The 26,669-nt window shown below is 30.0% G+C and overlaps 2 protein-coding genes across 3 annotated transcripts; both read right to left on the reverse strand.

The window, feature by feature from the left end:
* Positions 1 to 896: 896 nt before the first annotated feature.
* On the reverse strand, positions 897 to 6,359 carry LOC114405762 (FT-interacting protein 3-like). The gene is made up of 2 exons (XM_028368250.1): positions 5,948 to 6,359; positions 897 to 4,279 (listed from the first exon to the last, which is right to left on the reverse strand). Exon 2 carries the CDS (start codon positions 4,227 to 4,229, stop codon positions 1,218 to 1,220), a length of 3,012 nt encoding a protein of 1,003 aa, XP_028224051.1. The 5' UTR covers positions 4,230 to 4,279; positions 5,948 to 6,359; the 3' UTR covers positions 897 to 1,217.
* A 7,922-nt stretch (positions 6,360 to 14,281) lies between these two features.
* Positions 14,282 to 21,658, reverse strand: LOC114405763 (protein O-glucosyltransferase 1-like). Of its 2 annotated transcripts, none has more exons than XM_028368251.1 (7): positions 21,505 to 21,658; positions 19,923 to 20,065; positions 17,133 to 17,671; positions 16,232 to 16,424; positions 16,075 to 16,139; positions 15,716 to 15,926; positions 14,282 to 14,768 (listed from the first exon to the last, which is right to left on the reverse strand). In XM_028368251.1, the coding sequence occupies exons 2-7, from the start codon at positions 19,998 to 20,000 to the stop codon at positions 14,424 to 14,426; spliced, it is 1,431 nt and encodes a 476-aa protein (XP_028224052.1). In that variant the 5' UTR covers positions 20,001 to 20,065; positions 21,505 to 21,658; the 3' UTR covers positions 14,282 to 14,423. The 2 variants fall into 2 exon arrangements, with proteins under 2 accessions (XP_028224052.1, XP_028224053.1); XM_028368252.1 differs by having other exon boundaries at positions 19,923 to 20,144.
* Positions 21,659 to 26,669: the final 5,011 nt, after the last annotated feature.

The raw sequence follows: 26,669 nt of genomic DNA on the forward strand, positions 1-26,669 counted from the left end.
TGTAAAGTAAAGCTTAATAACTTAATAAGGATGTGACCATACATCTCTGTCACGCAAGAGAAGACTACTTGTACAATAATAAGGGGGACCTCAAACCCAGACAAAAAAAAAAAGTGTTGAATCTTGTGTTGATTCAATCTTATGTGTTTCGAGTTTACATTAATAAATTTGTCCTTGTTGTTTTACTCTTCCCTAAATGATTTTAAAAAACTTGGTTGATAAGAAAAATTGATTTTATCGAAATGTTTTATGTTGAGTTCTTAAGTAAAACACGCAAATGTAGTTGTAATTTATGTAAATAAAAAAATGAAAAGAAAAATATTGATAATAAGAGAAAAATTGTGTTGATACGAAAATAAAAAAATGAAATTTTAAAACGTCAAATAATAGATTAAGGGTTGTTCAAATTGATAGTGGCCGGATTCACATTAATGTGTTAAGTCCGAAAAAGGGAAAAGATTAATGTTGAATTTAAGTGTGAGGGTCATTGAGTAAAAATAAAAAGGTTGAATAACATATAAGTTATATGATTAATTGGATAATAAAAGGAGAAAAAAGAACAGAAAGGTTAGGGGTTTGATTCCCCCCGCTTGTAAAGCCTCTGATTATCCATTTTTTGATAACTTTGACTCTACAACACTTCAAATCCCCCCATTTTACCCATAGGATTTCCCAACGGTTACAATTTTAATAATTTCATATTTTATTGTACACATGCATGTGTACACTTTCTTTACACTTTGTGAACACACATGTACATGTTAAGTTTGTTAAAGAATTGATCAAAAGATTCAAAACCCACCTGCTAGTTTGTAAAAATATTTAGAAAGAAATTTTCATATAATTACAATACTCATCTCTAAATATTATACCCTCATGTTTTAAGGAGTGACAAATTGAGCCCAAAGATCATTTCAGTACTCCTCTTAGAAATACAATTTTCTTAGTCACTTAAGAGCTTAGACAGATCATTTAACATAGTCACGAGCCATTCAAGCATAGAACATAAGTTCACAAACGCTGATTAACATGAAAACTACATTGGAGTTTTACCACACTAAGTATACAGTTGCATCAACAGTCAACACTCAATAAACCAACACAAAGTGAGATAGCTCCAATGATTCTACAACCACTGCCAAAAACTAATGCCAGATTCAAACACTGGCAGCAGCAGATAAGTTTTCAAGATTCAAGAACACACCAAGAGTGTCCATTTACAGCATGCTGTCTGTGAGAGAAGGCAACCTGCGGAAGAAATTAACCGGAGCAGGCGGCACCTTGCTTCGAAGCATGGGGTGCCTCATCAAGTAGAATCCAGTCAGAAGAATAGGCAGCTGGAAGGGTGTGACATACAACGCAATAGCAGCCACGAAGCAAAATACCATGAACATGGCAGTGGCACGAGGATCACGCCAGTTCACAAGAGCTTGGATCCTCTCTCCTTGAGTAGCTAAATCTCCAACAACACTCTGGATCCTCCCAGCCACACTTCTTAACCGATCATACCTCCAACGTAGAATGTCGGGGCTCTTTGAGGTGGGGAATGTGTCAAATTCCTCGTCAAGCTCATCCGGGGTCACCCTTTCTGCATAGGAGAGTCTGATGTTCATGTGAGGAGGGCACCTTGGCCGGAACCTCCAATTCCACATGCCGATGACAAACATGTATAGAAACACGGTTGGCAGTATAAGTTCAGGGAAACACACAAGCATCAGAAAAAGAATGTGCACCAGCACTGTTGTTATAGGATGCTTCCATGTGGAAACTTCCCCTAACCATCTTACCACCGAGAGAATTCCAGAAAACACTGTCATCAGACGGTAGAAGTTCGCCTTGCTGCGCCTCATACTCCAGAGATGAGAATCTGTGTCACACATGTATTCAACTACCTCCTTTCTAAGCGGGGGTTCCGCCCTACTAAGTCGAGCAGCAACAACATTGACCGCTTGGTGTCGCAGCTTTTCCTGTTCCATTAAGTTAAGTGGCCTCTTATAGTGCATTTTTGGCAAGTGAGGCTTGAAATACTGTTGCATCAAGTCAACCATTGAGGAACAGGAGAATCTAATGGCCAAGTGCAACTCACCCATCTTCTTGACACCTGAAGGATGTAGGACTAGTAATGGGTAAGCGTTTGTGTAAACACGACCAGCTTCCAGGGTTGAGATCCGGATCCGAACTTTACCAATTTTTAGATCTTTGTTACCATCTGAATTTTGAAGTTGTCCATTATCAAACACCGCCACAGTGAGAACTGTAGCAGGATCATAAACGTCCCAAGTGTACTGCTCATTGTATTTTGGACTAAGACTGTCACTAATGGTTCGAGTGCGAACCCATTTATGCCCATATTTTGCCACACAGTATGTATCTGTTATCCCCCTTCCATCCCTTGTTTTCGTCGGATGAAGTCCATCGACACTTAGAATGCCAATTTCTAAATGACCAATTGACTTCTTCCAGAGCTGCTTTGACGTTGGTCTGAGATCACTACTATAATAAGTTGACCCATCAAAAACATGGTAACCACCATCAAGACAGACACTAAGGTGAATTCTACTAAAAAATTTATCTTTCTCCTTTTTTCCTTGTTCCCCATCCATCGCAGATGGCATGGACTCTTCAAGGTGATACCACCTAGTAAGGATAAGTCTATCATCAGCTCGCTTATCAGTTTGGTTTAAAGGAATAACAACAGCTCCAATAGTCTCATCTTTGTTGGGACCAACTCGATTTTCCACTGAAACAATCAGAGGTTCCTCGAAGGGTTCAGCAGCAACAAACATCAGCTCTTGATCCCAACGCAGAATCATAGTCCTTGATTGAACTGGTCTTGTCTTCAAAATCTGGTTACCAATCTGTAGCTTAACATAGGCATCATGGATTTGGGAATTCTCTGACACATGTAAGTCTTGAGCCTCGATAACTTTAACCCGTACGTACCATAATCTTGGTGAATGGTAAACTTTTGATCTCATATGAGCATATGCAGCTGAGGAGATATCACCAGAGGAGAGAGCATCAGAATGCCAAGCATCAGGAAAAGCTTCATCGGCTTGTGTGCCAAACCATACAGCGAGCATCAGCTCCCCTTTTTTCTTGTCCTTACCCTTGTCAATCCTATACCACTCAGGAGCCAATGGACTATTAGGTGGAACACGTGTAGGAACGTCGTGGAGATCAAACTTCACAGTGCCAATAACTTCATCTAGTAATATATTCTTGTCTTTGACCGCAACTTCAAGCAAAGTTGACTGCTGATTTTCCCTTGCAAAGGCAAACACTTGATTCCATTCAGGATCTTGAGTTTTCTCATAGTGTTTGGTAATTCCTTTGAAATTTCCAACCTTTACCTCCACATATGGATCAATGCTCCCAGCCAAACGAGCTCTTACAACTCGTACAAATAGGTATTGCATTGGTTCAACAAGGTCATAGGAGCTGGATGGCCTGTACCCGCGAATAACTCGCCCACCAACTACTTGTCCCCCTCCAAGAAAAGGGCTTGTCTCTTTGAGTGCATAATCCATTGGGGAGGACAAACCTGGATACGCATGCAAAACTTTTGGAGGAGGCATTCCAGATTTAGTCTCATGCATCCCTGAGTCTTTAGTTGTCTTTGCAGCAGCTGAAGAAGAAGAAGATTTATGCTGTTTTTCTTCATTTGAATTGGGAAGGGTATGAAATGTGTGCTTTGTCTCATTTTTCTTGCGAGAAAAGACGTTCAGGATTGAATTTGTGAATGAAACTGGTGATTGATCTGGGGTTGAGGGTTGGACTGTGTGCGCAGAGGGTTCCACATCATGAAGAGGGTTTGAGGATTTTATCGAAGGATCATCAGTGACATATACCTTCAAACCAAGCTCTCCTTTAATGCGGGAAAAAACATTTTTCTTTTCCAGAGGGTAGTGCAAAACAACAGCATCGGCATAAGGTACAAATGAGGGTCCAGTAAGGTGAACCTTACCCAGGAAGACTTTGGAATTATTACTCTTGCTATAGTGGTAGATGCAAGCATCAAGAGTGAGATTCTGCAATTTGCTTGGATCAGTAACATTGAAGTAAAATTTCTCATTCCAAACAGGATTCAAATCTTTCTCTTTAGTTGTAGTCCCAAATTTCTGACCACCAAAGTGAAGTTCCACATAAGTACTACATGAGCCCTGTCCATCTTTGGGCATAAGGTCATGAGCACCCACAACTTCCACACCTAGCTTGAGATTGCTCATTGCCAATAATAACTAATTAGCTTCCAGAAAAAACTTGAGAGACGTTATACCTGAAAAGAAACAGGGTTCAAGATCATTATAATATCAGATATCAATTTCAATAGCCTAATATAATCTAAAAAAAATTTGGCCATGTCCTCTCTATTAAATTATGAGTGTAATTTTAATCAACTGGAGTATAAACATTTCTATATTATCATTATGAATAGACATAAAAGGCAACATCATTGTAGTAAGTGAAGATTTTAAAATACATGGCAATATATGGTTTGCTTTTGATGTATAATTCTTTACCCTGTCAGTGGATGAAAATCAAATGCTTAAATAGTGAAAGTTTTGCTACAAATTCATAGACAAAAGAAGCATATCCTTAATCCAGCAATTTGCTGCTTTTGTTTTTTATCAATATTCAAAGATAAATTCTAGCAGTAGTACAGCGATTCTAGATACATCTAAGCTTCAAAAACTTATTTTGTTGGCAGACAAATTCTCCTAAGTCCTGACAAAGAAAAAGCAATACACCAGGTGTAGAGTGTAGACCTAACTTGACTATAACATTACCACATTGACCAAGCTCAACTTTTCTTGAAAACCTTTGAATTCCTATCATAAATCCAAAGTCAATCATTTGGAAGCTCACCAGCAAATACTTAAGTAAAAGTATTCTCATCAATTGATTTATTAAAGAAAGGCATGACATGTTCAAATTAATATTTATTTATTTTAATTTTTAATAGTAAAAATTGACCACCAAGGTCAAATACGATATGAAATACAGCTAAGTACATAAATTTTAGTGTGTGCGTGTGTATAGAAAAGCAACAGGATTTATAATCATTTTTTTATGCATGGGGTTATAAATTATTATTCAGTTGGTTCCTGTCATAAATAAGACAAGATAAGGCATGATTCACCCCTCTGAAGTAAAAACAAAGAAAAGAAAAATAAGAGAGATGGATACCATTATCAAAAGCAAGTAGTAATTCTTAAAACTCAAGTAAGAAAGAGAAAAGTTCCAAAACAATAATGAAAGGAGCAAGTCAATAATGAAAACGAGCCTTAAATACTTTTTAATCTATTACGTATGAAAATAAAAATAAGAAAAAAATATTTCCAAGATTGCAAAAGAATAGAATACAACATAAAACAGGGGGGAAAGCCATGGATTCCTTGTACCACAGCACATAAGATCGTGTGATCTTCAGATACTCTGAAGAAAATGAAAATCTTTTAATATTAAAAGAAAATCCAGTGATCTGTGAATCATGAACCCCAAAGTGCTTATGTATTCTCATGCAAGTTCCTTTTATTGTTAAAAAATTCCAGGCTTTCAGCTGAAAAACAATCATAAGACCTAATTAGTAATTAATCATTCAATATTTTGCAAAATTAAGAATGAAAAAAATTAGAGAAAAAAAAAACAACTTTTGACACAGAAAAGAAGTTGATTCTGAGGAACCTTACCCAAATTTTCAATTTTTTCCCAGGAAAAAAACACAAGGACACCACAGCTGCCCAATACCCTCCTCCCCCCCCACAAAAAAAAAAAAAAAAAACTTTTGAGACTACAACAGTGAAATCAGAAGAAAAAACATCCATCTTCCACAAAATCCAGCAGCAAATCATCAAAAACATTCCACAAATACCTAGAAAGAAAAAAGCACATAAAAATAAAAACAAAACAAACCCAGAAGAAAGAAGAAGAAGAAGAAACACACCTGAAATTTTTTAGCTTTGAGACTTCGCTTGAAAAGCTGAAGACCCAAAAGAGAAAACCACAACAACAAAAAGTGAGATTGAGGTGAGGAAAAGAGGAGTTATGTGAGAAATAAAAAGAGGAAGAAGAAGAAGAAATGGGGTTTCAGAGAGAGAGAGAGAGAGAGAGAAAATGATTCAAGTCAAGTAGCACACATAAATTGACGTTGTAGAATGTCGGTTTCGGATTTTTCAGTAGTTGTAGCAGTGTTGTGCCATCTCAGAACTCACAACACGGTTTTATTACAGTCTTGTTGGGGTTGGGTGAGTTTAGCTTTGGCCCCACCCTCTCCACTCACTACTCATCAATGCAATTGCAAACTCTCTCTCTCTCTCTCTCTCTCTCTCTCTCTACATCACCACAAGTTCGAGTCTTCATGCTTTTTTTTGTTTGTCCTGTTTCGTCTTCAAATACAGAAATATAGATTCTTGTAATATTCCTTTTCATAATTTTCTATTTTCTACAAATTTAGTAACCAGAGTTGGGATTTTGATTTTTGAGCTTCATAAATAATATGCTAATAAAGCATTTAGTATAATTTATTTGTTATCCTTTCTTTTAATTTTAAATCTTTAATTAAGAGTTTTAAATTATAATTAATTTGTTAATTACATATATTAAGAAATTGTAATATAATTTATCACTATTAATGAGATATTAAATAAAATGATATTTTAATACAAAAGACTAAAACATCAATAGTTTTAAGATGAAAAAATTAAATCATCTAAAATATCAAAGGGAGATAATAATAGTTATATGCCACCTCATAAAAAATAATAATTATAAACCACATTAGATTATTAATTAATGGTCATAATTAATTGTGTGGAAAAAAGAATTGGCTTCAATGTTTTTCAATAAAATATACCTGATTTTATTTTTTTTATCCATAAAAATTAAATTAAAGATGATATTATAAAATTTATAATAACTCATGTACAATGTTTAATCCTTTACAAACACAAATGATTAATTTAAGTAAGAATTTCTCTTTTCTATAATAATTCTCTAAATATTTCAACAAACTTGAAATATAAATGAAAAGTCATAATTTTAATTAATTTTTTATTTTTCAAATATTTTTAATTTAAACCATTATGATGTAACCATTAGGTATTAATGTCAAAGTACTACTACTATTTAGACCTTTCAAAGACAGTCAATTAAATAAGTAGATTCTTCTGTTTCAAATATTTATACATGTAAACCAATCTGTAAAACTATTTTCTATAATAATTCTCCGTTTAATTTAGAAATTAACATTTCTCTAAAATTCTCTCCAAGATCTAGCACATATATAACGTCCTGTAGACTGCAGTCAAATATTCTACAGACGTTATATAGATAATCAATTATTTACTTAATAAGATCAAATTAACTAGAACCATTTATAAATAAATAAATAATCATGGTTTCAAATTATCGTTTTTAATTAGCTTTTGTTCTCATTGATTATGAAACTTTATACTTGCTGGTTAAATATATCCAATCCCTCCTTGTATTTGTTGGGTAGGGGTTTCTCCCATAATTGAAGTTCTATAAGTTTGAGTCAAATTTTCCTAAAACCAAAGTGTTTAATTATCTCTTAAAATAAGAGCACCAAGTTTTCTTTTTTGAGTAAAGAGCACCAAGTTATAAATAAAAATAAAAATAAAATTAACAACAAAGGAAGAAATTCTTAGAAAAAATAAGAAGAAAAAATACGTGCAATTTTGAAAGAAAAAGATACCCTAGATAACATGTATTATTGAATGAAAGATGACTTTGTATTATTATATATCCTACAGTATAGTAGATAATTTTATTGTAATTTTTTACTAACTCCACTGATTTTTCTTTCATGCATTAAGGAGATTTTGTTCAAATTATGTTATGTTATTTCTTTGACTTAATCATGTTTTTAAAGTTATTGTAGTTTACAGGATTTTTACATTTTACAGTTAAAACTATATAAATTAGTAATGTCTAGATAAATTTATTAATTTAAAGAGTTATTAATTTATCGATAAATTAATAATTATTAATTTAAAGAGTTTTTAAGTAATTATGATCAATCAATGTGGCTATCGTAATAAGATGGATATCGACAATCTAATGAACTACCTAGGTAAAAATGAAGTATGTTCGGAGGTTCAGAGTTTAGAAGATATTGTGGGTACTATCATTGAAAACAATGCAGAGAATGATGGTGAAGATGATACGGTATCTTTGAAGCCTGTTACGCGAAAGGAAGTACTTTTCACAACTTTATGATACAATACAAAAATACAACATGTGAGCTCTTGGATGCAATAAGAAAAGTTAGAGATGAGCTCCAAATAAACTTGAATTTTAGAGAAAAACAAATAACTATTGAATCATATTTCAATAGGGTGTAATATATTTTTTTAGTTTCAATAAATTATTAATTTATGATTTTTTTGAGACTGAAAATTATAAAGGAATCTCACGAAAAATTATTATCTTATTATTTTATTGAGTTTTTCAATTTTTTATATTGACCCAAGTCGGAATCAGACAAATATATTATTTTAGAGAGTTTATTAATTTACCGAATATTAAGTTAAAGAGTTTCTGTTGTAGTTTTTTAAAAATAATTTGTGGAATATTAATCCTATGTGTTATTATTTAGTTGACTTTAACGTTGCTTCAGTTTGCCACATGATGACGCGTTACTTTATATAATTTTTTAGTTTGGAGTTTGTACTATGTGAGTAAATGCACATTTTCTTTATTTTAGTCTCTCTAATATACTTTCTTTTTTAATTTTAATCTTTAGCTCTTCGGCCACCTCAACAATTATCATAACTGATCTCAATTTTTTGGATCCATTGCCGGCCCATAGTACTGCGTATCGAAGTATAAAGCAATTAATGTTGTTTTGTCTACTCGCACTGGACAAATAAAAATACTGTTTTGACCATTATTTTCTTAAATTGTTAAATAAGAATTTCCTTTCAACTGGAAAAACACGCCTATTTCTGGTCCCTCGTTGCTATCATTTCATTTTCAAGAGAATCATCTGGTGCTCATAAGGTTAAACGTATTGGCACATCTTACATCTATCTTTTTGGCTATTATAGTATTTAGTGGCACTGGTATTATTAATTACTTCAACTTATTTGGAATCATATGATCATAGAAAATTGTACCATAGAAATGAGAAAGAAACTTGATCATATGAACTTTCATTGAATATTGATTAATTGAATAAAATATAAACGTAGACACATGTAGTACCATAAGTGTTTCTAGTATTGACGATCTTCCATTAGAATTTTCACTTAACTTACGTTCATATTCAATACCAACTTAGGTAAAACTTTAATTTTAATTATAATTAGTATATATGAGGGTCGTCGCAAGAGTCAACCATTGCAAAGATTGAAAATAAAAATAAAAAAACAAGGGAATGAGCAGGAAAAGCTAAATCTTTGTGGGGACAGAACATGAGACCCTAGAAAGCTACAACACGAACAGCAGAGAACCCAACGCAATTCTTCAAATTCTAGGTCCACCAATATTGGAACCAAGGCTCTCCTCATCCACAGGTGGGATCATGAAGGCTGAAGCTCTTTTACCATATTAGGAGTTAGATGCTTATAAGGAAACACATCATCGAATTGAAAATAGAGAAACTTGTTCATAACTTCATTTATATCAACTTCCACATATTGTGAATTGAATTATATGACTTGATACAACAACACATCATACATTTACAAGGTTATCAAACTCGAGAATTTATGTAAACTTGTAAGAGTTTTAGAAACTCGACTTGTGAACTCAACTCGTAAACTCGTAAGAGTCCACTTCATATAAAAATAATAACAAAATATCGATAAATAACATATCAATTAAACATTTCAACAATATAATAAAACAAAATAGTAAATTATAAATTTCATAATACTTAAATAACCAAGTCTATTTATGCATCACTACTAGATAATAACTTACAGATGTTATAGTAGTGGTAGATCATTCTCATTGCGGATTTGATGTTATTAGAGAACAAGTGTTTGCTGTTATTAAAGGTGAGAATTTTTGTATTTGAGAATAACACACTAAATGATGGTATATTGAACACTAAACAAACAAAAAATAATCCAAAATGACTTACATTGTGGTCTAATTTTTTTTAACTTACTGACTCGTTGACACGGTGATAAACTCGAGAGTTTACTGATTTTACTTAGAGTTTATAGAATTTACCCAGAATCTACTAAAAAATAATTTACTCAAGAGTCAACTCATAGAAGGTAAGTAGACTCGTAAACTCGTAGGAATTAGCGAGTTAACTCAAAAGTTTGTTAATCATGTACATTTATATGGGAGATATATGATTGGTATGGTGTGGTTGGAAAATGAAGATTTAGGAGTGAAGAAAAAATATAAGAGATCGTGAGTTTGAATCATGTATAAATATTTTTAATAAAAATTAATAATTAATATTTATTCATAAAAAATGAAAACTTATGTTATGGGAGATAAGTTTTTGATTTTTGAGCAACCTCCAACCTTTGTAAAGAAGGTGCTATGTGGGATTCTAGTGTAGTTTCTTCTTTGAATTTCGGTGTTCCTTTTAATAAATAAATAAAAACTAACTAGATAATAAATATGGTGGCATAGTTGACAAATTATTCTATTCCGGTCTCACTCTGTGTGTATAAAAATATATGAAGTGAAAAAATATCAATTGAAAAAATACTTCTCAATATCTCAAGAAATTAGCATATATATAGTTGCATTTGCGTATGATATAATTGGGTGAATTTGTTTAAACTTGTTTTTAAAAAAATAATAAAATAAATTATTTTTTATTTTTTAATGTATTTATTTAAACATTTTTTATTAAAAAAATAATTTTTCTCTTTTTTTAAGAAATAAATTGTATCTATTTTAAGAAGAATTTTTTTTAAAAAAAAGTTCCTTTTTTTAAACACTTTTTTTAATTATAAACTAATTGACCCATACATGGGCCAAGTGAATAAGAAGAAGCAGAAACTACAATGTGTAGCATCAGACCAGCTAATGCAGATCTATTCATTTCAAATACGTAAAATTCACTTTGAGACAAAAATGTCTGAGTTCATCTAAAAAACTGAATAATTAACATGAAATTAAACTAATTAACCTACCTAAATCTAACAACTGCGCACACAGCTAATGAAATTGAATCCAACTAAGTCTATGACTCTTTTTCCTTCCATATTAAAAAGATAAAGCAAACATTTCACACTGAGTGGATAATGCATGCATGACCGAACAAACATTAGAATTGTCTAACAAGTTCCATGTGTCCATAAAATACTATTCTTTCTGAATATAAAATTCTGCAAAGTTTTAACAAATACGTTTATCAGACACGTACGTGCGACGAGAAAAGGTTATGCTTATCTAACCTTAATTTAAACTTAATTTCTATAATGTTGACATTATCTTGATCTGTTATTTATTATTTATTATAAAGTAACATTCGGAAGCCTTGACCTCCGTCCTTTTTTATATGTATATAAACTAAAACCTCAAAGTTTAATTTGTTTAGTGTGTTTATTTTTTCGTTGGAAAGTCTTCAAACAACCATTCAATCAAAAGTTTTAAATTCTCACTTCTCACAAAATGTGTTTTAGAATGCGTGTCTCTTGAATCTAATGTTAATCAAACATACCCTCAGTGTTTACATATTAATTACATGAAACATTGAAATATGTCAACAAATTTAAAGCGGTGTTTAATTTTTTATTTTCATTAAGAAATCATATGTTTTAATCAATAAATATAAAAATTCAATCTTATTTTGTTTCAATCTTATGGTTTCCTTAGACTAGTACTGAAAAAAATAATTTTTTCTTTTAAAATTGTTTAAATTTGTTTCGATCATATGAGTTTAATTAAAATTGTTCCAGGAGTGTATAGTCTATTTTTTCTTAAATTTATATATAACTAGGGGTGGAAATAGGTCAGGACGGCTTACAGGGGTCTACGACCTGACCTACATAAAGTCTGGCCTGAACTGACCTATTTAATTAAAAGGTTAGGCCCAAACTTTTTTAAAAACCTATTAAATTAAATAGATAGGCTTATTAAAAAATCTTATAAGCCTGATAGGCCGGCCTATATGTATGTATATATACTTATATTATTTTTTGGGTACCAATATATACTTATATTATTTTTTGGGTACAACTAATTTTTGTTTAAAAAACCATCAGACTTTGATTACACATTACTGCTCCATAACTTTTATCACTGTAATCAAGTAAGACTTTAATTACAATTTAGGTGTGAGTCATGTGCCCTTTTATATTTCTCATTGGCTTTCCTATTTCTGTTAACGTTTCCTTTAACTTTTCTATTACGTGTCTACTCCAAAGCAAATGAATATTAAAGATTTAATGTAAAGAAAGCTTTTAAAAAAAACTTTTAAAAAGACTATCAGGTCAGTCGAGTCAAAATAAAAGCCTTTGATAGGCTATAGGTCAGGCTCAGACCTCAAAAATTCATCGTAGGCTAGACTCAGGCCTTTCAAAGCCTGGTCTGGCCTGTCCTATTCTCACTCCTATATATAACTAATAAATTATGTAAATATTAATTATAAAATTTCATTTATATATTTAAATAATAAATAAATAGTTTCCTAATAGCTGGAATAGATATTATGAAAAGATGAAGAATAATAAGTTAAATAGATATTTTAAAAATTCAAAACCTAATTTGTTTGTTATAATTATATTTTTATTATTTAAATATTTATTATATTATTAATATTGATATTTTCAATTTTATATTATTGATGTTAATATTGATCTATTATAATATTAAAATCACAATTTTATAACGATTATCATAATATTAAAATTTGTAATGTCATATTAGCAACAAACTATTCTATCTCAAAGTGACTTATAAATTATAAAAGTAGCGACTGAATCATTTCGTCCAAAATAATGGCAAAAACAACAAACAAAACATATTGTAAATTAACATCTAAAACTAGTCCGTCTCCATTTGGAAAAAATTCATAGTTTGTGACTAAACAAAGTCAGTTGCTGAATTTAAAATGTATTTAGTCGCAAGCACAATTGCTTGTAAATCTACAAAATTTATTGTTGAAAAAAATAACGCAGCAACTAATTTAGCGACTGATTCTTTTGTTACTGAAACTTCCAATCACTAATTGTTGTTTATAAATGATGAATCTTGTTAGCGGTTGCTAAGTCGAACGCAATTTGCGACATAAATATTTTGGTTGCTAGTTTTGCTCGGTATTTCGTGTTTTTCTTATTGTATTACTTACTTATTTTAGGTCTAATAAGTCAAAATAAACTAGATTGTTAGCATATGTTGTGTAACTTTATCTACCCTAATTACACATTGTGATCAAATAATATCATTGTCACTTTCAATTTATGATAATCTCAAAATTTATTTTATTTTTCTATTAAGTTTATTGTGTTTAGAATAATTTTGTCACTTTGATGATATAATATTTGTCCTAAATTCATTTATGGGCTAGATTGAGCCTATGCACCTTGGGCTTCTTGCTAATAGCCAATTCCTGTTCCACATATTGAGTAAACTAATTTTTTTCGCCTGAAAGTGTGAGGAGCTAAAAGATAAAAATTAAAAAAAAATATTTTTGCAATTGCATTTTGTCCATCAAACTAGTTCAAATGTTAATTTTGTTAGTAACAACATTAACTAACAAACAATAATATGTGAAACGCCATGTTGTCACTTCTTCTCTCTCTAGTAAAATTGATTTTCATGTTTTTCACCATGAAACTAAACACACACTATTACACTTAATGATGTAAGTTCGAAGAATTCACTATACACAATGGAAACACTATTAATTGTATATTGTGAAATCATACAAAATGGAAATTTATTTTGGTTGTGTTAATCTTTGTAAAAATCTAACATAGTGAAAACTTATTTCCATTTTCTTTGGTGATTTCACACCCCAAAACACAACAAAAATTAAACAAGCTTTTTTATGTACTTATCACAACAAAAACATGGTATTGTAAAAAAATCTTGAAAAAGTTAGGGGGGGGGGGGTAAACTTAACATTATAAGGTGTGAGAATAACAAGGTCCTTTTTATCATTGATGGAGAGGAAACAAAAAAAAATCTATTACTATATGGTGTACAATAAAATTGATTCTTGAGTTGGTATTGAGCCAAATTAGGATGTAGTATAGGAAAATATTGCACTTTATTCATGTAATAAACTAAATTTACAAGACATAACTAAAAGCTTTAAATAAATTAACAAAAAATGCTCTCCAATCAAGAATATTCAATCACATTTTGATAGGTTGAATTTGTTACCAACAGTTAATTGCTAATATGGCATGCATGAAGAGTGTTGTGCGTGCATAAGAACTACATCTACATATAGACTACAACACAATCAACACTAGCCTTTACATCTTTGTATTGACCTCTTTTGTCTTCACTTGTTTGATTATATTTTCCTTTTCTTGTAAAAACTCTTTTAGAGTTTCAGGTGTATAAGGAGGAGGCATGGTACATGGAGGAGTATCACTTGGTGAGGTCACCATGGACTCAACCATAAAACGTTTCTCTAGACCATGCACAGAACATGCCATACTTTCAGAACAAATCTCAACCGCTCCTGTTGGTATGGTTGGTTTGAATTTCAAGAGTTTTGCGTACTCATTCAATAGATAAAACATGTAATCATACACAAACTTCGTCTTTAAATTCTCTACAATGAAACTAGTTCCTCCATTGCCAATTACTTGTGCCTGCAATTAATTAAAATTGATTTTTTTGAAATAAATTAGGCAAGGATTCCTTTCTGGATAAACCAAGGAATTCAAATGTATTAAAAAAAAATACTAAACGAATTAATATGCAACTAGCTAATTGACCAATTTAATTAGTTATTTTCTTCCCTTTTAATTTGTCATATTTATGAATAATCTATTTTTCAAGGATATATAGACTTATGCTTAGAAAAAGAATGGGTATTAACTTCACCATATGCATATGTTTTTTTGGGATTGATATCAAGAGTTTTGTGTTGTTTGTTTCTTTTCTTTCCACCAACTACACATATATGAAGAAGAAAAATATACAAGGTAAAAGTGTAGAAATTATTACATGATATGGGATCAACATGTGTCTAAGACCACAACCAATTTGTGTGAGTGTGTGTGTGTATATATATATACACACACACACTTGTGTGTAAGTTTTTTAGTTTAGTAGATAAAACTATTAATATTCAATTAAGTGATAGGTAATGATAATTTTAGACCACTTAATAATTTATTGTGTAAGTGGAACTTATCAAACTAATGACGTTGACCTAGACTTTTTTTTTTTTCTCATTACATAGTGCAATAGTCAGAAAAGGTCTAATACAATATTTTGTGATTATTATATATAAAAGGTGTCAAAGACTATTTTGTTATCCTATGAAGCAAAAGCCAGGTTGTTTAGTTAGAGAGAAAAAAAATACAATTCCGTGCATAAATATGTAAGTCATAAACAAAATAGTTTTTATTAGGTATGTTAAAATTTTAGGTGGATGTTATATAGCTAAGTCCAATTAAAGTTAAATCCCATGTGTAATGAAGCTAGAAACTAAGGGCATGTTTCATTGTGCAAATAAAATAATTTCAGCGCAACATGAGTTTGTGTAAGTATAAAAATAATTTAGGAGAAAATAGAGGAAGAAAATGATTACATTATCAAGGTGAGCATTTCCCCAATCCACAGCATACTTAATGTCTTCACACATATTTTTGGGACTGATAGGCCAATAGTGTTGCAAAGGTACCATGCTTCTTGTAAAAAACTCATAATATGTAGGCTCTATGAACAAGGTCATTGAGTCACATCCTATTATGTATTTTTCACTCACAGACCACGCGGCTCCTTCTACGTAGATCTTATATCTTAACACAAAACACAACACGTACAAATTTCAAAATTTATTATGTAAAATATAAAATAATATATGTGTGTAATAGATTAAAAAAACAAATTAATTCCTTCTATAATAATGATATAAAAAAATCCTACATAGAGCTTGAAAATATTTACCTAAAGTTGCATTGGTTTTCTAGTTTTGAGCTCTCAAAATTATTTGCTTCCTCCTTGTTCCATTGCTGAAAAGAAAAGAAACATATGTTAATTCATCCTCAAATAATTGATGAAATACTAACCTGAAAAAAAAACTAGGGTTAAAATTATATATTACTATGTTATGTATTCTTGCATTCCAATCATGTTCTTTTGTGGGGTTGCACTTGCCAAGTTCTCTCCTAATATCAGCCATTGCCAAGTTGCCCTTCCAAAAAGCATAGGGTGTCCTATCCTTCCATTTGATCATCTTGTTGCCTTCCAATATCTTATGTAATGTTGTTTCCCATGGTCCTATGTTGATCTCAGGCCTTGTATGAAAAAAATGTAAAAGTGTAACTTTATTTTCCTTTTTTTCATTTTAATTAAGGAAAATAATGAAATCACATTGTATCTTCAAACATACACATTTGAGACAAAACATAATAGAAGAAATAAAATAAAAATCTATAAGAAGATTAAAAAAAGGTTTCCACCAAGATTTAGGTCATTTCAAACAAAATTATAAAACCTAATAATAATAATAATAATAATAATGATAATAATAATAATAATAATAATAATAACTTTTACTATAACTATTTCTAGATCTTTCTCTCATAATATTATCATGTTATTTAATGAGTGTTTTGGTTTTGTGATGACCACAAAAATAATATTTTTTATGTAAAAATTTGGAAGCTACAAAGAGTTGTGATGAGATTGGACATAAAAATTAGTTATTTCTCTTTCATTATACCACACCAAACACACTTTTAATAACATGAGAGAATTCAAATTCACCACTTCTCAAAGAAATGTGCATAGAAAAATAAATTATTAATAATAGTGGAACCAAAGGAAATGGTAAAAATTGACAATGTAACAAATTGCAAATGCATCCTTGATTTTTACTTCCCACATGTTGTCCTCCCATTTATCATTTCTTATATTATGCACATTCAAAACAGGTGACAAACGCACTTTAAAAAATGTCTTGTTAATGTTGTTTTTAGTTTTGAAAGGTATAGAAGCTTTACCAACCCCAGAAGGACCAATCAGGGAATACAATGTCATGTGCATTTTCATCTCCACAATAATGGAACACGGGGGGTGGTGACATGGCTTGTGGTCCTTGAAAATCTTTTTTTAACACAACAGGCTTGTCTCCACATTGAAACATTAGATCCAAATCTGGTATCTTTCCCGGGTATAACCTTAGAAGTTGTAAAATTCCCCATATTGTGAACACATCTCTTGTCTGATACACTTTGTCATACTTTTCAACATAAGCTTTTCCATTTACAATTACAAGCCTAAAATGGGAAACGTTTTTGCCTCTTTCAACCATGTCTCTTGTGATTCCTTTACTCTTCCATGGTTTTAGATCTTCATGGATCCATTTGAAGTAATTTGGACATGATGTAGTTGATGAATCATCATCAAGATCGAATGTTGTTGGATAGTATGATGAACAAGTTTTTGCTAAGTTTCCATCCGTGCAGTTAAGTGGGAATTGAGGTTGTTGCTTATTGAATATTATAATTGTCTTGAAAATTGTAGTTCTTGTTATTCTGGACTGAAAAAGATAGAAGATAACATGTTATATATAAATATGAGCTAGATACATAAATTATACTTTTTATAATTTTTGTACACCTAACTGTTATGATTGTGCTAACAATAAATAAATAAAATATTGGAATACACATTTTTATTATATTATATTACATTAATGTGTACAATAATGTTATGTGGACTAAGGGTCGTGGAAAGTAAACTTTTTATACTTTTGTAATACCTACTATGTTACAATTATATTTTTATTCAATATATTTTTCTCATTTTTTTTTGAAAAATAAATTAAAAAATAACCATATATTATAGTGATGAAAATGTAATGATAATGATAATTGAGTTCAATTTTTATGTATTACTAATGTAAAAAATCATATTTCCAATTAAAAAGAAATCATATTAGCCATTGACCGTGTAGAAGTTAATGATTCTACTATACATAATTATATTTTTATTATTTGACCATGTAAAAAATATTTATATAATTTTATTTAGTTGCATAATTAATAAAATACTACTTTTGTCTTTGAATATAAGATTTTTTTTAAAAAAATCATTTGTCTCTTTTTATGGATGAATTATTCTTTACCAAAATAATTTTAATATTTGTTTTAGCACAAATTCTATGAATTAAAAAGATAAATGTATTTTCTTTCTCTTATTTTTATTTTTTTGAAAAAAGGACTAACATACATTAAATAATTAGGTAAAGTAATTAAGTGAAAAGAAAGATGGTGTGTTCTAATAATTTCAAAGTAATATTTGAAAAATAATACAAACTATTAATAAATTTAATGTTATTAACTAAATTAATTAATTTTTAAAAGTATAAATTAATTAAAAAGATCTTATATTTAAGGAGGAGGTAGTAATAAATATATTAACTAACTTTTTTCTCAAAAAAAAAAAAAGCAAATGCTAGAGTTTAGACTTGTCGTAATAATAAACATAAGTTATCTAATGGATAAAAATATATTTTTTTATCCACATAAATATGAAACTGTTTAAAATTGATTCCAAGTTTTTTAATACTTTTTTTTCACACAAAATTAAAAAATGTCATTTTGTTTAGCTCAAAAGTAGATTCAAATTTATTCGAACCTATCATGATGACCTTGCACATTAATTATACATATAATTAATGTAAAATATGATGTTTTTTATGTTTATATAATCAATGTAAAAAAAATAATATACAATCCTTACTCTGATAAAAAGAATAATATATTTTAATTTTATGAGAACAAAATCACATACTAAAAATTTTATATAACAAATTTAAATATTTTTATATTTATAAGAATAAAAGTCATACTTTAACCTTGTACATTTTGATTCTATCAAGATAACCGAAAACAAATAAAACATAACATATTTTTTTTAGAATTTTATATTAATGTACGGATAGTATAAAATAATTTTATATTGTAATAAAATAATTTTATATTATAATAAATTACTATTTAAATTACTTTAATATAATTATATAATAAGTCAACAAATTTATTGTGATTGAATGAGTGGATAAGACTGTAATGGATAATCTTTTCGTTTCTAGCATTTCATTTTATCCGCACCCGAAACATTGCCAAAAACATAGTATTGTTTAGTTATTATTTTATCATATTCCTTGCAAATTAGAATCGCACGAGTTTTCTTTCTTAAGCAACATCATTACATTAGAATTAGTATTATATCCATCCCATAATTTCTCTTTAATTTTCTCCTTTGGGTTTAACTTGCTCGGAAAAGTCTTAATAATATAAATTGAAATCTGACGAGGATAACTACTAGCTGAATTTCAGGATGTAATTACCCTTGCCTCTTTGCTTTCTTAGAAGTTATAATACACTACAGCTAAGAATCACAACAAGAGTTTAATAGCTATGAGTAATTATTTTTCCAGTAAAAATAAATCAATTAAAAATCATTATTAATATGTATTTTAAAATTATTATTATAAAATCAATAAATTTATCAATTGTACTTTATAGTTAGGTCAGCGTGAAAAATTATTTTATACTACTAGTATATAATCTATTTTTTCTAAACATAATTTGTCTTAAAACTTAGATTAGATTTTTTTACTGAAAAAAAATAGATTAAATTTATATAGATTACCAATTAACAACGAAACAAGGGCATTAAGGCAACCAAGCATCAAGGAATTAAACCATATATCTAAGGTTTAATAATATATACAAATAGAGATATATGGATATATATGTCAAGGATATATAGAAGAGACTTACAAGGTTAATTTCCAGGAGGAAGGTGCTTGCAACAAATACAACAAAGAAGATGATGGGGAAGAAAATCCATTTCGCCATTATGCCAAACCACTCACAGCCACCATGAATCAAAATGCGAGAGGTTAGCTTTAGAATTCTACAACCTGTTGTTGTTGAGTATTAATAGCTGACTACACTTGTTGAGAATACTTGCTTAATATATTATGAATTTACTCTGTACAACTATAATAATAGTCAAAATTAAAAGTTAGCAAGTGGTCACATAATCACATAATAAAGTCTTAAAATTCTGAGTTTGGACCCAAAAGCTACGTACGACTTTTTTAATATATAGCTTGCTCAACATTAAGTATCTGCAAAGTATATATCTAAGTTTTTATTGTAAAGTACAGCCATTTTTAATTAAGAGTTTAATGCTTTTAGGTATGATTCTTGTACTCTACCGTCTATATCAGGGTAAGAAGTAAGCGATAGCAAAGTGGCATAGTGAAAAGTTTCATGATAATAAGTGTCCCAAGGGAATCATCGAGTAATGAATAATAAATATACTTCATTAAAAACTTTAAATTATTTTAAAAATATAATATTAAATAATTTTTAAATATAATATTTTTTTAAAATGTTTTCTTAACAAGTGTCACACAAAACACTAATTAATTAGCATTTCTCTTTGAAAAATAACAAATAATTTTCTACATTGATATCGTCAGTTAATTTACAGTGACTTTAATTATTTTATCGGGCAATGTTTTGAGTAAAAATCCTATTAAATTTTGAAATTTCGAATTCGACATACAGTAAAGTTTAAGAAATTAAATTTCGGGGAAAAAAATTATTAGCACATGAGATGAAACTAGTTTAGTAAACCAACGAGTCATTGATATATCTGGCACTGAATTTTGTCTCCTTAAGTGATTGAGAGGAAAGATTTCATTAAATTAATTTTAACATAATAGAAAAATTTTAAAATAAATTTGTTCAAAACTAAAAATTAAAAAAAAAAACATTTTTTTAAAAAATTAGGACGTACTAGAAATCACCCCAACCGGGCCTAAACAATCAAATTTCGAAACAGAGGGAAGTTGATAATAATTAAATGGTGCGTTTTGGACCTTTTGGTTTGGCTACCTATCATAACACTAGTTAATGTTGCCTAACTATTTCACCATTTTCACGAATTTAAGTGCACTTAAAATGATGGAAAAATAAAATACTATTACCACCACACTGTACACGAAACGAACTTAATGGTAAAAAAAATTGTATTTTCTTTCCATACTTGCATGTCCAAAAGTATTGATAGTTACTTCACATGAATGGGGTAAATAAGTAAAAACAGATTCAAGATTAAAATTACTGCGTTGGTTCTGAAAAAAAGAGTACCTAGTAGTAAGTAGTAACTATACACAAGAGCAACACCCAATAATGTTACTAAGAAATTAACAAAGAAAGTGACAAGCAAAATATATTGACAAAACAAGCAAAGCATGAAATTTAAGCTAAAACAAGGGATAACTTGAACACAGACACTGAAATTAGTTAAGAGAATTGATTAAGATAGAAAAAGAGAGAGATTACTTACGAGGTCAACCCAATTGAACATGAAATTGGTTGCAGCAAACAAAAAAATGAAGGCAAAGGAGAAAAAGCCATAGGTTGAAAACCATCTTTTCTCTTTTTGTTATATATATGAGATCATGATTAGTGACAACCTTGGCTTTTGGACATCGATGGAGTTCCACTACTTCAGCTTGTGATATATAGTATATGACTAAATATATGCTCTCTTACTACCTCCAATATTGGATCTTAATCAAATTTTCATTTAGTCAAGGTCCAAAGCTTGCTTACAAATGGAATGTACAATATAAAATAATTTAAGCATCTATAAAGAATGATATCATAACTTTAATTAAATTAATCAGCTGAAAGTAAATCTGGTATGCGTTTGCTTTATGAAAATAATTAAGGTGTTACTTTGTTGGGATAATTTTATATTATAAAAACACTTTGATAGAAAAGGATATATAGTTTTTACCACTGATTTTAAGTTTCTGACTAGTAAAAAGATTTCAGATTTGTTAACTTTTATATATTTGAACTTGTAATGTATGTGTATATATATATATATTCCTTTTACTTCAAAAGTAACTCTACTTATCATTTATTTTTTTAAGAGTTAATAATTATAATAAATAACTAATATTAATCAATAAATCTCAAAAAAATAAATGATTAAGATTAGAAATAATTTTAAAAGAGTTATTATTGAAATAAGTGAATCTATTTCAGATTAAAATCTTAGATACATAATTGGCAAAACTTTGTTATAAAAGAGATTATATTAATAAAATAAAAATATATAACAATTAATACACCATTTTTTTATTTCTCTTCATTATATCCCTCATTTTATCTCACTTTTTTTCTTTTTTTTATTGTATAATTTGTAGTATTAATATAATTTTTTTTCTTGTAACCCAAGAAACTTTGTGTGAGATCCGGCTTAGTGCAATGAAACTGGGGTCCTTGTGGAAAAGTCAATTTTCTTTTTTTTTTTTCTTTTTCTTTATTAATATTATTTTTACGCTGGGCAAGCCCAAAGAAAAGGAAAGCCTGAGGGTCTAAATTAATCATGGTTTGACTAATCACATCTTATTTTTGACAAATTGACTAATCACATCTTAATTTCATTACTTAAAAGAGAAACAGTTAATTTCTCATCACGTGGCATGCACCAATAATGATTAAGACTCGTCTGATTATCTTCCTTGTCGCCGTTAACAATTGTATTATTTTATTGGCAACATTAATTTTTAGTTTTTACAATGAAATATCACTTTTAAATATATTTCTAGCGCATTTGTATAATTTTTCAGAAAATAAAATCTTTAAAGAAATTAAAATTTTAATTATTTTGAGAAAATTTGAGTAGCTTCTAAAAATAACTAAAAACATAACTATGTTTTTAAATAAAATTTTCTTTTTATAATTGTAACCAAATAAAAAATAACTTCTAGTTTTCACAAAATCTGCAAATAATCAACCACGTTTTTCTAAGACTATTTTTAAAAGTTTAAACAAACACTAAAAGCATTTCTAACTTTGCTTATTTAAAAAGTAAAACAATTCTGTTTTTGATTTTTAGTTTCAGGTTTGAATGGTATTCAATTTAAAAAAAAAGGCCAAATAACATATTTGGTCATTTATATTATTTTTGTGGTTCAATTTGATCATTTATTTTTTAGAAAGTTTATTTTGATCATTTATCTTATTAAATTAGTTCAAAATGATTATTTTATCCATCTAAAGTTAATACGGTTAATAAAATAAAGATATTGATAATTAACCAAATATAAGTTTCTTATCCATTATCACATTCTCCTTTCTCCTCCCTTATCATTTTCCCAACATACACAAAAAAAAATAAAAATCAAACACTCCCAACATTAGTCCAAGCCCCAAATCTAAAACCTCTACCCACACTCCTCCCCATTCCATCATTTCCTACAAATGTCCACTCCCAAACACTGACTTTAAAACGGAGTTGCCTCCGTGCCCAACCATCATGTTCCTTCCGTCGAGGCATTCATCTCCGCTGCTAGCAATGGCAACCTCAATCCCATGACCCTCGTCTTTAGCTTTTTTGGCTTCGACGACCCCAACCCCATGGCCCTACACTAAGGCCTACTTCTCTATTGATTTTTGGTTGCATTACCTTCATTTTCATATTTATTTTGTAATTTCTTAAAAAAAAGCCTCTAGGATATATGATTTTCTGTATTTAGTTTTAAATTTGATCAATTTTTGGTTTTTCAATTTTTATGATTTCGTTGTTCTTGATTTCTTATATTTGTTTTATAATTTTTTCAAGGGAAACTCTTGGATTTGATTGTTGTTGATGTTTGAATATGGGAAGAGTGGTGATTGTTGGGAGGTATGGAGGCAATTAGAAAGGAGAGGTAAAAAGAGAAGGAGGAGCAAATCTGGAAAAGAAAGAAAAAAAAGGAGAAAAGGAAATTTAATATTTGAATCTACAGATTTTTCGTTGCTTTCTTCATTGGTGCCTCTCTCGCCGTTGTCCACAAAGAAAAAGAAAAAAAAAGGGAAGAACGAGAGCAAGAGAAGAAGGAAGTTGAAGATGAAAAAAAAAATCTTTACATTTTGTGACGGTTTTTAGCCATTAATATCCTTATTTTATTAACGGTGTTAACTTTGGATGAACAAAAAGACCATTGTGAACCAATTTAAAAAGATAAACAAAAAAATAAAATAATGTACTAAATAAATTATTTGGCCTTTAAAAAATTGGTCAGCCAGTTTAAAAACCAAAGCCATGTGTTTTCTAGACCAGTATGTAACGACCAACAAACTTCATTTTAGCATCGAAAAATGCGTCAACGTCGCCATTTCTTTTCAATAGTGAACCACTCCAATTAATTCCACCAATTAAAACCTCCAACATGTAGCCCAGATTGTAAGGTTTGTATCGAGCAATATCTATTATGCATAGTATTTACAAAGAATTCATTACAAATGTAATAAAAGCATCAATTCTTCACAATTATTTATATAAATGAATACAAACCACTTACAAGCAAGAACTAAGGTCTTGTTCGGGATGGTTGCCAATTTTCAGTTTTCATTTTAAAATACAATTTCAAAATGGAAACTTGTTTGACTAAAATGATTGTGACTTGATTTGTTTCTTCTTTTCAAAATAGATTTTACCTTATTTCAAAAACAATGAAAATAGGTTTCTGGTTTCAGTTGTTGATTTTACCCTAACCCAACTTCTTCCCCAATTGTTTTCTCTCTTTGCTAGTTACTAGTTGTCGTTCGTTGTCATCGTTGCCGCTCGCCATTGTTGTTGTCACTGTTAACTGATTGGTAAGTGTACCAAATGTCCAAGTAATAAAGACTCGGAAGTCTGAGTGTCGATTTCCACAAGGACTTTGTTATGTACTTGTGTTGAATAATTTCCAATTTATAAGAGAAAAAGATAAGATGAGGTATAAAAGATAAATATAAAAGAACAAAATATAAAATAATAACTATTAATTGAAAACAAAAGAAATAATAGGGAATTCAATGGGATGAAAATGTTAGGACCTAGCATGTCTTATTCGCCTAAGATGTATTATTTGTGATTTTTCTCTATTAATCAGGGGAATTTATCCTACCCACATCTGTTAGAATACTTGCCCATGATGTCTCACGATGACAAGCTTATTTTACCTATCTATCTCCCAAATGTCTTTGCAAAGAGTCAATAGATAAAATGTATGAAGTTCTAATTCTAGATGTTTGCTTTGATGCATGGGCATAATGCAATCACTCTATGTCTAGCAATAATTTTATTAAGATACTTCTTCCTTTTAGTTCTATTAGAAATTACCCTCTGTCGAGCGACTAATTCCTAAAACAAATGCATGCAAAACTTTCCTTGTTTTTCTATTAAGGATTACCCTCTCTCGAGCACCTGATCCCAAAGATGATGCAAGGAGGAATACTGCATGAAATTACAAGTAAGAAAGGATAATAGGAAAGAAAACACCTGTTTCCATTGATAAATATGAAGTGTACAATACATCTTTTGACTTTTTAGGTCTGTCAGACCCTAACTAAGAGTTTAGCCTCTCATAGCCATAAGGGGTCTTACAATAAAAAAGGAGTATAGGAACTGATGGAGAAGTAAAGATGGAAAAAAGAAATAGAAAATGATGAAAGAGAAGAAAGGATTCCCTAAGGAAGAGTTCTCATACTTTAGGTGTGTATTAGAATGCTCTGAGACTCAGTGTGTCTTTTCTCCTTGGCTTGACTCCATTTTTATAGCTGCTAGAGTGGACTTGGGCTTGACTCCCTTTCTATAGTTGTTGGAGTTGACTTGGGCCTGATGCCAAAAAAATCTTCCTTATTTTATATTTTTGATATCTTCTGAATTTTTTTTTTTGCTTTTAATCCCTCCTTTTCATACCTGCAAGCCATAAATAAAAAATATCAATTCCTATCATTTAAGCCAAAAATAACTGCTAAATAAATATTTTTAAGGATATTTTCAATATATTTTTATTATAAAAAATAACTCAGATTTAGCAGTTATCAGTCGCTCGTTGGTAAGTTCTTCATCTTCCTCCTCCTCACCCACCACCACCATTTCCTCTTTGTAGCTTTGATGACTAAATTTTCTCTTGTGATGAATTCTCTCTTGGCATCCTTGCAGTCATATGAGCAGTCACAATGATCAAAGTAGCAATGCTCGACACAAAATATGTTGTGCATTGACACTACAATCAGAGGAGGGAGCTTAGGCAAACACGATTTCAATGTTAATCTTTGACATCGTTTTATCTCACCATGTAGTCATGGCCTTTGTCGCTTGGGATCTTGTTTTGTAACCACCACCATATGCATTGCCATGTGAAGCTATTGGTGACAATTTTCGGCAATTGTTAGGTTTGAACCGAAGAATGCTCTTGCTCTGGTCAAGGTTCTTGGCTTGCGATTATGTAATCTACTTCTCTGTTCTGTGATTACCTTTTCATTTTTTGGTGGATCTGGGCTCTTGTTATTGGAACTTCAATGTTGAACATTCAAAGGGAATTATGTTAAGATGCTCAGAAGGTGTTTGATAAAATGTTCGTTTGAGTCAAAATGTTTCTTGTTATTGATTATTGATGATGATGGTGATCTTTTGTTGTTGCCTATCCTCAAATTGATTTGTTTTGCTGCTTATTTTGCAACATC

Source organism: Glycine soja, chromosome 3 (assembly GCF_004193775.1).
Source record: "Glycine soja cultivar W05 chromosome 3, ASM419377v2, whole genome shotgun sequence".
In the NCBI taxonomy this organism is placed as follows: Eukaryota; Viridiplantae; Streptophyta; class Magnoliopsida; order Fabales; family Fabaceae; genus Glycine; species Glycine soja.

Bases quoted from the DNA above. Each gene is read 5' to 3' on its own strand.
- LOC114405762 (XM_028368250.1), bottom strand. From the start codon at position 4,229: ATGAGCAATCTCAAGCTAGGTGTGGAAGTTGTGGGTGCTCATGACCTT.
- LOC114405763 (XM_028368251.1), bottom strand. From the start codon at position 20,000: ATGGCGAAATGGATTTTCTTCCCCATCATCTTCTTTGTTGTATTTGTT. The intron at 16,425-17,132 runs GTAAAGCTTCTA...TTTTCATACAAG, and splicing joins GATTGGTCCTTCTGGGGTTG to GCCTGAGATCAACATAGGAC. The intron at 16,140-16,231 runs GTAATATATAAT...TTTTCTTTTCAG, and splicing joins ATGCAAGAATACATAACATA to CAATGGAACAAGGAGGAAGC.